The following is a 12,645-nucleotide window of genomic DNA, read 5'->3' on the forward strand; positions in this document are numbered from 1 at the left end:
AACACTAAAACGACCAAACCATGCTCTAGGAGATTGTTTTGAACCATAGAGAGCCTTCATGAGCCGACACACTAAGAATGACTCCCCCTGAGCAACAAACCCAGGTGGTTGCTCCATATAAACCTTCTCTTCAAGGTCACCATGCAAGAAGGTGTTCTTCACATAAAACTGATGCAAAGGCCAATGGCAAGTAGTAACCAAGGAGAAGAAAAAACGTACTGATGTAAGTTTGAAAACCAAAGAAAAAGTATCAGAATAATCCAGACCATACACCTGAGTGTATTCCTTAGCAATAAGACGAGCCACAAAACCAATAGGGTTGACTTTCACGATGTAAACCTAACGGCAACTAAGCACAAGACTTGTTAGGAGGAAAAGGTACCAAGTACCATTGTCATGTAAAGCATTCATCTCTTCAACCATAGCATCCCGCCACCCAAAATAGACTAAGACTTCCGAAACAGATTTAGGAAGGGTAGTAGATGATACAGCACTAACAATAATAGGGTAATAAGGAGTCATAGCAAACATAATTGGAAATGGGAGTTGAGTACATATTCGTTTACCTTTCCGAACAGCAATAGGAGGATCAACATCATAGGCTGTATGATCATCAGATTAAGAAGCCAAAGGCATGGTAGTGGAAGCTAGAGGGGACTCTTCCTTGGAGATGCCATCGTGAACAAGACAATGAGAAGGATTCGAACTACGTGGAGACTCGGATGGTTGGGCAAGGGCAATAGAGTAGAATCTGAAAGACTAGGCAAAAGAAGAGACTCATTGAGCTTAGAAGCACTCAGTGACTGGGTGTAGTAAGGTGTAGACTCAAAGAAGGTAACATCGGCAAAAACAAAGAAGCAATGCAACATAAGACTATAGCAGCAATATCCCTTTTGAGTATATGAGTAGCCCAAAAAGACACATTTTATAGCACGAGGATACAACTTATCCACCCCAAGAGTTAGTTGATGAACAAAGGGCACACACCCAAATATACAAGGATGGAGAAAAAATAAAGGTGAATTAAGAAAGAGAATGGAGTAGGGAATTTTATCACTAAGAATATAAGATGACATTTTGTTGATTAGACAAGCAGTAAGCACAACATCACTCCAAAACACTTTAGGTACATGCATTTGATAAAGTAAGGTGCGAGTGACTTCAAGAAGATGTTTATTTTTCCTCTCTGCAACCCCATTTTGTTAAGGAGTGTGGGCACAGGATGATTGATGAACAATACCAAACTGAGTCATATAAGCAGTGAATTGTGCACCGAAATACTCTTTAGCATTATCACTTCGAAGTATTTGAACTGGAAAACCAAATTGAGTCTCTATTTTAGAACAAAAGGCACAAAATATATGAAATAACTCAGAACGATCTTTTATTATATATAACCAATTCATTCTTGAAAAATCATCCACAAAGGTTACAAAATACCTGAAACCCAACTTGGACACAACCCTACTAGGACCCCAGACATCATAATGAACTAGCATAAAAGGGCTTGCAACTTGTTTATTGACTCGAGAAGCAGAAGGAACACGATGGTGCTTTCCTAACTAACAAGACTCACAATCGAGACTAGACACAAAACTCAAACTAGGAACAAGACATTGTAACTTTTCTAATGAAGGATGACCATGGCGAATGAGTTTGAAAGGTGTGGCAGCAGCAGTGCAAGCGGTATAAGGAGATAGCGGTCAAAGTGGTAGTCCACCAGGTTCACACCCTTGGCCAATTGTCTCCCTTGTCTTCAAATCCTAAATAACCATAGCATCAAGGAAGAATGTCACTAAACAATTCATGGATTTAGTAATTTTTCTAATGAACATGAGATTGAAAGGAAATTTGGGAATATATAAAACCACAGGAAGAGAAATAGAAGAAGTGGGATTTACAGTCCCAATTCCCTTGACTGCAATGGTGGATTCATCAGCAAGAGTAACACAAGGTAAATTTCCTGAATATTGAAGAGTGGAGAAGATGCTAGGTATACTTGTGATATGATCAGTGGCAACAAAGTCTATAACCTAAGGATTAAGATGAGAAGTACTGGATGACAAACATATTGTGGGATTTCTTGTTTGGGCAAGAGATGCAATGAGAAGAGAATCTTGTTGTAACGCTTGATACTGCTAAAACTTGGAATACTCTTCCTCTGAAATGGATATAATACGTTGCTCCCCACTCGGCCTTTGAGTGAGGAGTTGGTGATGGCTGCATTGGCAGCCCCTAAAGATGTGAAGTTAGTGTTGGCTGCATTGCCAACATGTGAAGGTCTACCGTGAAGATCCCAACACTACTCAATAATATGATTACTCCGTCCACAATGAGTGCACTTGTGAGGAGTACCTCTACCTCATCCATCCCTACCACTACAACCACTTGAATTACCTCGATAACTTTTGTGGTTGTTTGGCAGAGAACTATAATCACCCTTGTAGCAAAAGCTGTCCTCTCAAAGCCAGATGCAAGAGCAAAAGAATGTGTGCTAAAGGAAGCATGAAGGACACAAGAATAAACATCAGCAAATGGTGGCAGCTCAGCACTACTAAGTATCTGGGACCGGACTGCCTCAAACTCGGGTCTCAAGCCTGCTAGAACATGAAGAACTATCATCTGCTCCCTCTGCTTCTACATCTTTCAAATGTTGATAGTTACAGGTTGCACAGCTATCATCTTCTCCTTGCACGTATCCAGATGCATACAAATCTGTGCAATCTATGGCTCCATTGAACTCCATAAGAGGGAAACAATCAAGGCATTTTCTTGAACACACACGTCTTTTTTTCTTCTCATCAGAAGGATCAAACTGGAGCAAATGGTCAAATTTTCCTAATCCCACAAAATAAACCCAAACAACTTTAGACCATCGAACATATTTCTTTCCATCCAAATTTTGAGTCGTTATTTGTGGCAGCAATGTAGTACACAGATTTTGGGATTCATAGATTCCATCCCAACACTCACAAATCAGCAACCACACCAATGCCAAACAAGAATAATCAAAACTGATTGGGACAATCACAAACTATGTGAAGCACTAACACAACCACGGACTAGGTGAAGAACTCACCGAAAGATATAGCATTGCCCCAACCTCACAACTGAACATACGAATGCTGCCACTGCTCCAAAAAAACTCACAAAGAAGCCTTCACAAACCCTGAACAGAGATTCGTGGAATATCGCAAGCACATGGTCGAAAGAGGTTGGATTTTTTAGCAAAAAAACAGACCCAACAGCTTGATAATATTGTCTAGAGAAGGAATAGAACATGGCAGAGGGGGAAAAAGGGGAAAAAAAAAAAAGGCAACCAGAATTCACTTATGCGCCGGCGCATGAGGTCAACATTGCTGGCATTTTTCAATTGTAGACTAGAAAAGTAACTGAACATATACTCTACAGTCATTAATTGCTTATCCTATTACTCGTTTTGTTTCAATTCAACACCTTCCTAGTCTTATGCTTTCTTTTGCCTTGTCAATGACCTTTGTCTCTATCAATTTCTCGCAAATGCTGAAGCACTTGCTAACCTTGGGGCCTAGATGGAAGCATGCAAAGGATGTAGAAATGGATGCCTTGACCATTCAAGGGACTTGGGACTTGGGACTTGGTGGATCTACCTCCTACTAAGGAGTTAGGTGTAGTTGGGTCTAGACTATCAAATATCTTCCTAACGGCTCTATTAAATGGCTTAAGGCTCGATTTGTTGCCAAGAGGTACACTCAAACATATGGCATTGATTATTTTGAAACTTTCTTTCCTGTTGGTAGACTAAATTTTGCTTGTGCATTGATATCATTAGCGGTTAATTTAGATTGGCCCTTATGCCAATTAGATATGAAGAATGCCTTCTTGAATGGAGATATGTAAGAAGAGGTATACATGAGACAACATCCTAGTTATGTTGCTTAGGGGGATGAATGGAAGATGGTAAGGTATGTAGGTTGCACAAGGCGACTTGTAGTCTTCAGCAATCTCCTCAAGCCTAGTTTGACAAATTCAATGAGGTGGTCTCTGCATTTGGTTTTATTCAGTGCTACTCTGATCATTTGGTCTTTATTTGCCAAAATGAGAGAGGCTAGTGCTTCTAGTAGTTTATGTTGATGACATCATCATCACTAGCAATGACCAAAGCAGGATTTTGGATATCAAGTAGAGGCTTCAAGTAAAATTTCAAATCAAGGACTTGGGTACTCTATGTTACTTTCTTGGTATAGAGATTGTACAGTGTAATAAAGGTTGACTCTATCCCAGCAAAATATACCTTGGACTTATTAAGTGAGACTAGTATGTTGGGAGCTAAACCGATTAATACTCCTATGGATCCCATGTGAAGTTGTCTATGGGTGTTGGACCAAACTTCGAAGATTAACGTTGATGACAGTTAGCTAGCAAGTTGATCTAAGTGATTGTCACTAGACCAAACATAACCTTTGTTGTGAGGGATGGGTGTCTCAGTTTATGGAAAGCCCCAAACAAGAACACCGTGGTGTTGTCTATAGGATTTTAAGGTATCCCAAAGGCTATCCTAGTAGAGATTTGATATATAAATGTAATACTATGAGATCATGAAGTATTTTGATGCAATTCGGGCTGGCTTAGTTGATGATAAAAGGTCAGGTAGTAGATACTATACATTTGTGGGAGGTAATCTTGTTACCTGGTATAGCAAGAAACAAACAATTGTAGCTAGATCTGGTGCTAAGCATAATACCAAGCTACGAATCATACTACAAGTGAGCTTATCTGGTTGAAGTATTTTGGCTCAAAGATGGGATTCTTGGTTAAAAGCCCAAAAATATGTTTTGTGATGATCAAGTTGTCATTTACATTGCTAGAAACCTTGTATTTTGAAAAAGCACAAAGCACATTGAAGTTGAGTGTCATTTTGTGAGGGATACTATGTCGAAGAAGGTTTTAAGGAGTCCATTAGTGATATGTGTGGGGCAGCTAGGCACTATTTCCATGAATGCTTTATTTAAGCATGGCTTGTCTAGTGGATGTAACAAGTTGCAGTTATGTGATATTTATGTACCTCCAACTTGGAAGAGAGTATACTGAGAAAAGTGATTATTTGTTGTAAAAATAGGGTAACTTTTGTCTTTCGAGCTTTTTTATTATTAACATATAAAAGGGAAGACTTAGAGCTGAACGTAACTCTCCTGGAAACTGCCACTTCCTTCTTTCCATTTCTTTGTTTTGCTTTTCTTCTCTTCTTCTCTTCTTTTCTTCTTCTTGCTTCCATCTCTAGCTTCACAACAACTGTTTTGACTTGTAGTTCTAGAGATCCATCCAATATGACTTGGATTTGCCCATTGCCCATTGCCCATTGGAGAGGTACTCAAACATGTACTTAGCAATCTTTAGTTGCTTATCCTATGGCTTATTATGTTTTAGTTCTTCACCTTCCTAGTCCTATGCCTTATTTTGCGTTGTCTATTTCCTTTATTTCTATCCTTCCCTCATATGTTCAAGCGCTTGCTACCCTAGGTGGAAGCATGCAATGGACATAAAAATGCATGCCTCAACCACTCAAGGGACATGGGACTTGGTGGATCTTTCTCTTGATAAGGAGTTGGTTAGGTGTAGTTGGGTCTACACCATCAAACATTTCCTTGAAAACTCTATTGAATGTCTTAAGACTTGATTGATTACCAAAGAGTACACCCAAACATATGGTATCGATTATTTTAAGACCTTCTCTCTTGGTGCTCAACAAAATATTACTCGTGTATTGATCTTACAAGCAGTTATTTCAATCGGTTCATATAATTTTGTATTATTTTTAATTCAAAATTACCATAAATTAAAATTGGTGTTTTGAAGGCCAAAGAAGGCTTTTTGTTTTTCTTTTATATAAATAATGTTGCTCAGGGGGAGGTTGGGGAAGTGTTTAGGTTGCAAAAGGTCATTTATGATGCTAAGCAGTCTCCTTAAGCCTCGTTTTGATCAACTTAGTGTGACGGTCCTTGTTTGGCTTTATCCACTGTTACTTTGATAATTTGATCTTTGTTCACAAAAAAACGTGATAGGTGTGGTACTTCTAGTAGTTTATTCAAGCATTTCAAATCAAGTACTTGGGTACTTGGTTTTACTTCCTTGATATTGAAATTGTACAGTGTAGGAAAGGGTTTAATCCATCTCAACAAAAAATATACCTTGGACATTCTAAGCAAGATAGGTTTGTTAGTTATATACTCTTTGTATCCCAACATGAAGTTGCCTAGGGATGTCAAACCAGACCTTGAAGCCAAAAGGTCAAGATAGGTAGTTGATTTGCGTGTTGATCTACTTGGTTGTCACTAGACCTGACATATCTTTTGTAGTGGGAGCTATTTGTTTATAGAAAGTCCCAAATAACCACACTGGGATGGTGGTTGTAGGATTTTGTGGTATCACAAAAGCTCCCTCGCAAAGTTTGATATATGAATGTAATGAAAATTCTGCTTTGATGCAAATTGGGATGGCTCTGTTGATGATTGAAGGTCTGCTACTAGATAAATTTGTGGGAGATAATCTAGTTGCCTAGTGTAGCAAGAAACAAACTACTGTAACAAGATCTAGTGCTAACGTAGAATACTGAACTATGACTCATTTTGTGAGTGAGCTTATGTGGTTGAAATATGTTAGTTCAAAGATTGGATTCTTGGTAATGAAGCCAATAGATAATGTTAAAGATTGATATACATTGTCAGACCACTACCTAAAAGCTTAAGTTTTTAAGTAAAGTGGTACGCTAACATGGTATCAAAGCTGGTAAACAAGAGGTCATGGGTCCTAGTCTTGTTGCTAGCATTTATTGTGAGGTGTATAAAAATTATTGTATTCCCTATAATGGATGTCATCTATTGACTGTTCATCTCTCCATGTGCTGTCGGGCTCCACATGCGAGGGAGTATTAAAGCTTGATATACATAATTGGCTACTTGGCTCACAACCTAATAGCTTAAACTTTTTGATAAAGTGGCATTCTAACATAAGTTTTTATAATCAAGCTGCCATTTATATTTACTAGAAATCCAATGTTTCATAAGGGAACAAAGCATGTTGAAGTTGAGTCTCATTTTGTGAGGGATGTTGTGTTGAAGAAGATCATCAGAACCTCCCTTGTAAAATAGCAGCTAGGCGATATTTTCACAAAGCCTTTATTTAAGCACACTTAGTTTAACGCTGTAACAAGCTTGGATTAGATGATACTAATATACCTCCAGCTTGAGGGGGAGCGTTTGAAGACAATATGTTATTTTTAGTAATTAGGTTGTGTGAATGGAGGTATTTTCATTCCAAGTCTTTTTTTTATTATTAATGACATATAAGAGGGAAGACCTAGAGCTGTATGTATGCTCCAGGAAAAGTGCCACTTCCTTTTTCTCTACTTTTCTTCTTCTCTTCCTCTCCTCCATCCATAACTTTACAAGAATACTGTTACAGACCATTTAGATATTAAATTTTTTTTTCCTCATGTTCCATCCAACCATTTTTATTTTTGAATCTTTAAACTTTTAACCTAAAATTGAGTTTTGTTTTCTTCCATAGAATTGATGTTGTGTGCACTCAGTACTTGAACAGGTCTTTAATTCAAAAACACACATAAGGCAAGGAAATGGAAGCCAAAAAGGACGTAAAGCGCACATATTCCTGGAATATTTTATGAAGTTTTAGAAGAGCAAAGAAGAAGAAGACTTATTGTTTATTTTGTATAATGCATTTTGTTTCATTATTTGGTTTGTAATATTGTAGTCTGTAATAACTACATCTCATGCATGATAGGTTTTTGCTCAAAGGTCATAGTCTGACCATATGGAACTCAATGACCATAGAAAAGACTTCGATCGACCTTCGGTCAATCGACACCAGATTTTTTGGGCTTAATTTAAAAGACTAGGCCTTAGACTGACCATAGGTCCCCATACACATAATGAAAAATACCTAGAAGATTAAAATCACACTTACAATTATAGGGACGAAACTTATGAAGCCAATCAGAACATAACTTGAATTTTGAAAGGGCTTCGGGCGACCGAACCTAGAGTGTTAAAAATGGTTCGGGCAACCGAATGTGCAAAGAGTCAACAAATTGACTGAGGCCCGGGCAACCGAACTTAAATTGAACTAACTATCCCCGGTTGACCGAATGCTTAAAAGCTACTTTTCCACTGTCCCTGGGCGACCAAACGTTTAGTTCAAAATCATCCCAAGCGACCGAATTGTGAGGTTCGGCGAACCGAACTACTCACTAGGCAACCGAACGTCGAACGTTTGGGAAATTGCCTTGGCTCAGCCACCCAAACTCACCCTCGGGCACCCGAAGTCAAAAAGTTCACTTTTCTCTGTGTCTATTCAGGCGACCAACCCTAAGAACCGGACGACCGAAACTATCAGGTTGCCTTATTTTTACCGTGCATAATTAAGGGTATTTGGGGTTTAAAATTTAATTAAACTTTTTCAAAATACCTAATGTGTCCCCAATGGCTATTTTTTGAAGGTACTCTATGTCTACCCCTCATTTTCCTTGATTAGCGAAGCGATTAGCAAAAGTAATTAGCAAAAATTCCTCTCAAATTTTTATACCTCTTTTGCTATATACTTTACATTCCAAGCATATTTTTTTAATATTCTCTCTTACACTTACTTGCAAATATTATTTTTGAAGTAGAGAGTTTCATATAATTCCTCTCTTGCAAATCAATTGCAAGTTTGTAGGGATTTGATTGTGGTTATTACGTGCATCTTTGAAATCATTTCCTTGGCATTACTCTCACATATTCATACATATATGAAAAATCTTTTCGAGAGTTTTGCTTGATTGTTTATTCCCATAATATTTTGTATATAAATATTTGATTGGGAATAACTTGTTTTAGCTTCCTAGTCTATACATTTAAATTGCAAGACTTGAGAGCTTGCTTACTTTATTTGATAAATCTTTTGCAAGCTTAAACCCTAAGTGTCTGTTGTGATTATATTTGATAAAATATCTTTGTGATACTTGATTAGGGTTTTGAGGAAACCTTGAATATTCATTTGTTGAATATATTGTCTTGAATTAAATTTTCAAGATCTCACTTGAGCATTAAATCTATATCATCTATGAGTGCATATATTTGGATCATATTATTGTACAAATCTGTTTGTGTTGGAAGCACTTTTAATTGTACGAAAAACTTAATTGACTGTAATTACAGGCGTGGCCTGATGGGGTGCAAATCTAGCCCGTAAGGATTGGTTGTAAAGGTTGAGGTCAGCCCTGATAATTTGACCTGATGTTGTAAACAATGTCGCTCCACTCAATAAGTGAGCATTAGTGGAATCCTCAGGCTTGCGAGCTGAGGTAGGGACGTAGGCAGTATTGGCCAAACCCCGATAACATACCGTGTGTGCACTTTATATTTCCGCAATTTATTTATTGCACATGTATGTTATTTTCAATAGACTGTGAATGTTGCGCATGATTTAATTTCCACACATTATATTTATCTGCGCATTTGGGATTACATAGACAAGCCCTAGGTTGGGTTATACTGCTGCTGATTAGATTGACCTAGGTAGAAAATTTTTAATACCCAAATCACCCCCCTCTAGGAATACACCAATTCCAACAGATGTGTCTTAACCATCTAGGCGTTCTTAACATTGCAATGAATCAAAAGAAAACCTCGAGATACAAGCAGAAACTGGTTTAGGATTAGTATGAACAATTTTCCCTAAATTGCAAAAAATTCACAGCCCAACATCCAACTTAAGCATGAATTTTTTTGAACAAAAAAATATTAAAATAAGGAGTGAAGCAGTGAGATAAATGGCAAATACCTCATCAAACAATGCGTTAAAGTAAGGAATGAAATGAAATCCCAGCTTCAGGTTGGGTTTAGTACAAAGTGAAATTTCTTTAAACAGCTGTTCAAATGATTGAGATGGATCATTATAGAGTTGGACTTTTTCAGTGTTTGATCATATTTCATGGAATACCCACTTGAAGTAAAAAAAAATAAACATATTAACAATCCAAAGAAAACAGATCCCAGCTTCCAACAAAATACAGAGTGCCACTTTCTGCTTTCTTCTCTGCTCGATTAAAAACTGCTCAAGAGGGAATGCATAAAATCTTCCCCTTTCTCAGCTTACTCCATGTTCGTGAAGTACTGAAAATCATCCAAAACTTGAATAACCCAATCTTTGATAACTTAAACAGGAAAATGAGAAAGATAGGGAGGCCTTTAGCTAGTCGACCATGTGCCATAAGATAACGACATTTCTATAGGTTACATAAGTCTGTTAGCAACCCTGGAGGCTATTAGCTTCTTCCTATGTCCCCTATGAGGACAAGCTATAGATTCCATTAACGGGTGAGCCTTAGGGCTTATTTCTGTTATTGGACATTGCACTGGTTAAATTTCTTTTGCAAGGCAGATGATGTGCTAAAGAAGAGCCAAAGCATAAGCATTTGTAATTCTGTGGTTTCAAAGCCCTTAAGTTTGCCTATCATATCAAATATGAAATAGACAAAGACATGCTGTGGATAAGTAGTCTATATGTTCAAAAACTAACACACTGCAAATTTTTGTGCATCAACTAAGTGAAAAAACATTGGGGAAAGGGGAAAAAATTGTTAGGGAGTGAAGAAGAAAAGCTAACATGGTGATTGCATTTATTATCAAAATTCACCATTGAAATTTGAAACGTTACAATAGTAATATACCTGGTAGGTCCATAATGACTCTGAGAGATCAATATCCCCACTTTTAAATCCAGTAAGCTTAATTTGGCCTTTAAATCCAGCTCCATCTTTCTCCAAGAAGGCACCATAGTTCTGTATGGTAAAATAGAAGTAAATGACATAGAAGAGTTAAAAATGTTCTTTATAGGCCCTATGACAAAGAAAACTTTGTCAACTAGAAACCACAAAAATTATGGGTAAGTGCACTAAAGTAAACTTAGGCATACACTGGTTTAACAAAAGGCATTATAACCAGCAAAATCCAATGGTATAATAAAATATTACCTGCAAACCCACAGTCTGAGATAATAAAACCAAGTCATTGTAACCCTGGAAAAACTGAAGAGGCTCCAGCACCTTGACCCAGTGACCAACCACGCTGCCTTCATTCCCAAAACACAATGTAGCATACTTGTCAGAGAGAGAGAGAGAGAGAGAGAGAGAGCAACAACCATTTTAGGAAACTTTCATTTAAAGAGATATAGAGTCTTCCTGCTCCAAAACATTGCACTTATCATAAAAGGCTATTTCTAGTAAGAGTAAAATTTTTTGGACAGTCCACCAGAAAGTACATGAGAAAATTCTGGCATATTTAATTACCCAAGAAAACAACAATAAAATAAAACAATATCTGTAAAATATTTAAACACGCGACTTTTCAATAGTTGAGTCTTACACGTTTTCCATGACACACAGTACGGAATAGGAATTCTTTTAGAATCTTGCACATTAAAAGACCAGGCATTGCATCCTCAACCAAAGAATGGAAGGATATTCTAAAAGGAGGATACCTATTACTCAACATTATGCCACAGCAAAGGTAAACTCCAGCGTTAGTTCATTTCTCTCCTCTGTCTCAAACTTCAGCGGTCATTCTATTGACCCCTTATTTTTTCAAGTCTTCCTCACTTGTGCTTCAAGATGATGGAGCTTAATGCACATTAGAAAGTTTTTGCTTTGCTCCCCCTCCTCCCCAAAACACACACACATACTTATAAATTGGCAAGACCCTTTTGGGATCTTCCTTCTCTCAATAATATTTTTCTTTCAAATTGCATTAAACATTTCTCTTTCATGGTTTTCAAGAAAAGATGAACAATTTTTTTTGAAGTAACATTAGAAAAAATAGAAAAAAAAAAAAAAAATTAATACTATTAGCGGCTTAAAAGCATCCACTCATGTTTGTAACCATTTGACACCATTTATAGTTAGTCATATCTAATAAAATAAAATAAAATAAAACTACTGAGTTTAAGTTACGTGTTAATACTTGCTCGAGCATAGTGTACGCTTAACCTCTAATATAGGGACAGAGAAAGAGATTTACTACTCCTTGTGCTCTTGTCAATCATACATAAACCAGCATATTTCTCAACCTGCAGAATAAAATTGGGCTAAAGGTCAAGTTGGAGGAGCTTTTTCAGCATATCTTCGATTGGTCTGACCTAACTGAAGATCCACTCATCATAAAAGATTGAGTTATAAGGCCCAAGAATATGTTTTATTTATATATACTTATTTGATAAACAAAGAATAGTGTTAAAGCTTGATATTTGTTGTTGGCCCACAACTTAACAACTTAAACATAGTAGTAAGATACGTCTTCAAAGTGGAGGAGCAGACCCAGTTTTCTTCAAAAATACTAAACAACATATCCCAAAGAGCCAAAGTAAACGGACACTGTAAAAATAAATGTGAAAAATTCCTCCCACTACTATAGAAAATGACACAAATATCAAGCAACAGGACCTTTAGGTGTCCTATTTTGAAGCAAGCCATTGACGTTGATTTTCTCAAGGATTGCAGTCTAGGAAATAAAAACCTCGATTTTTAAGGAATCTTAGTGCCCGTTTAGCTATGAAAACAGTTTTGTTTTCCATTTTGGCTTTCCAAAAAAATTAAAAAAGAGTTTCGCCACT

At 37.2% G+C, this 12,645-nt stretch overlaps 1 protein-coding gene across 1 annotated transcript in view; it reads right to left on the minus strand.

Annotated features, from left to right (window-relative positions):
- Positions 1-12,645, minus strand: part of LOC131151766 (beta-galactosidase 9) — a 92,765-nt gene that overhangs the window by 17,534 nt on the left and 62,586 nt on the right. The window contains exons 14-15 of the mRNA XM_058103167.1: positions 11,012-11,109; positions 10,709-10,819 (exon numbers count right to left, since the gene is read on the minus strand). Of these exons, the coding sequence (XP_057959150.1) occupies positions 10,709-10,819; positions 11,012-11,109 (209 nt within the window). The remainder of the gene's footprint in view (positions 1-10,708; positions 10,820-11,011; positions 11,110-12,645) is intronic.

Source organism: Malania oleifera, chromosome 3, assembly GCF_029873635.1.
Source record: "Malania oleifera isolate guangnan ecotype guangnan chromosome 3, ASM2987363v1, whole genome shotgun sequence".
Classification (NCBI taxonomy): Eukaryota; Viridiplantae; Streptophyta; class Magnoliopsida; order Santalales; family Ximeniaceae; genus Malania; species Malania oleifera.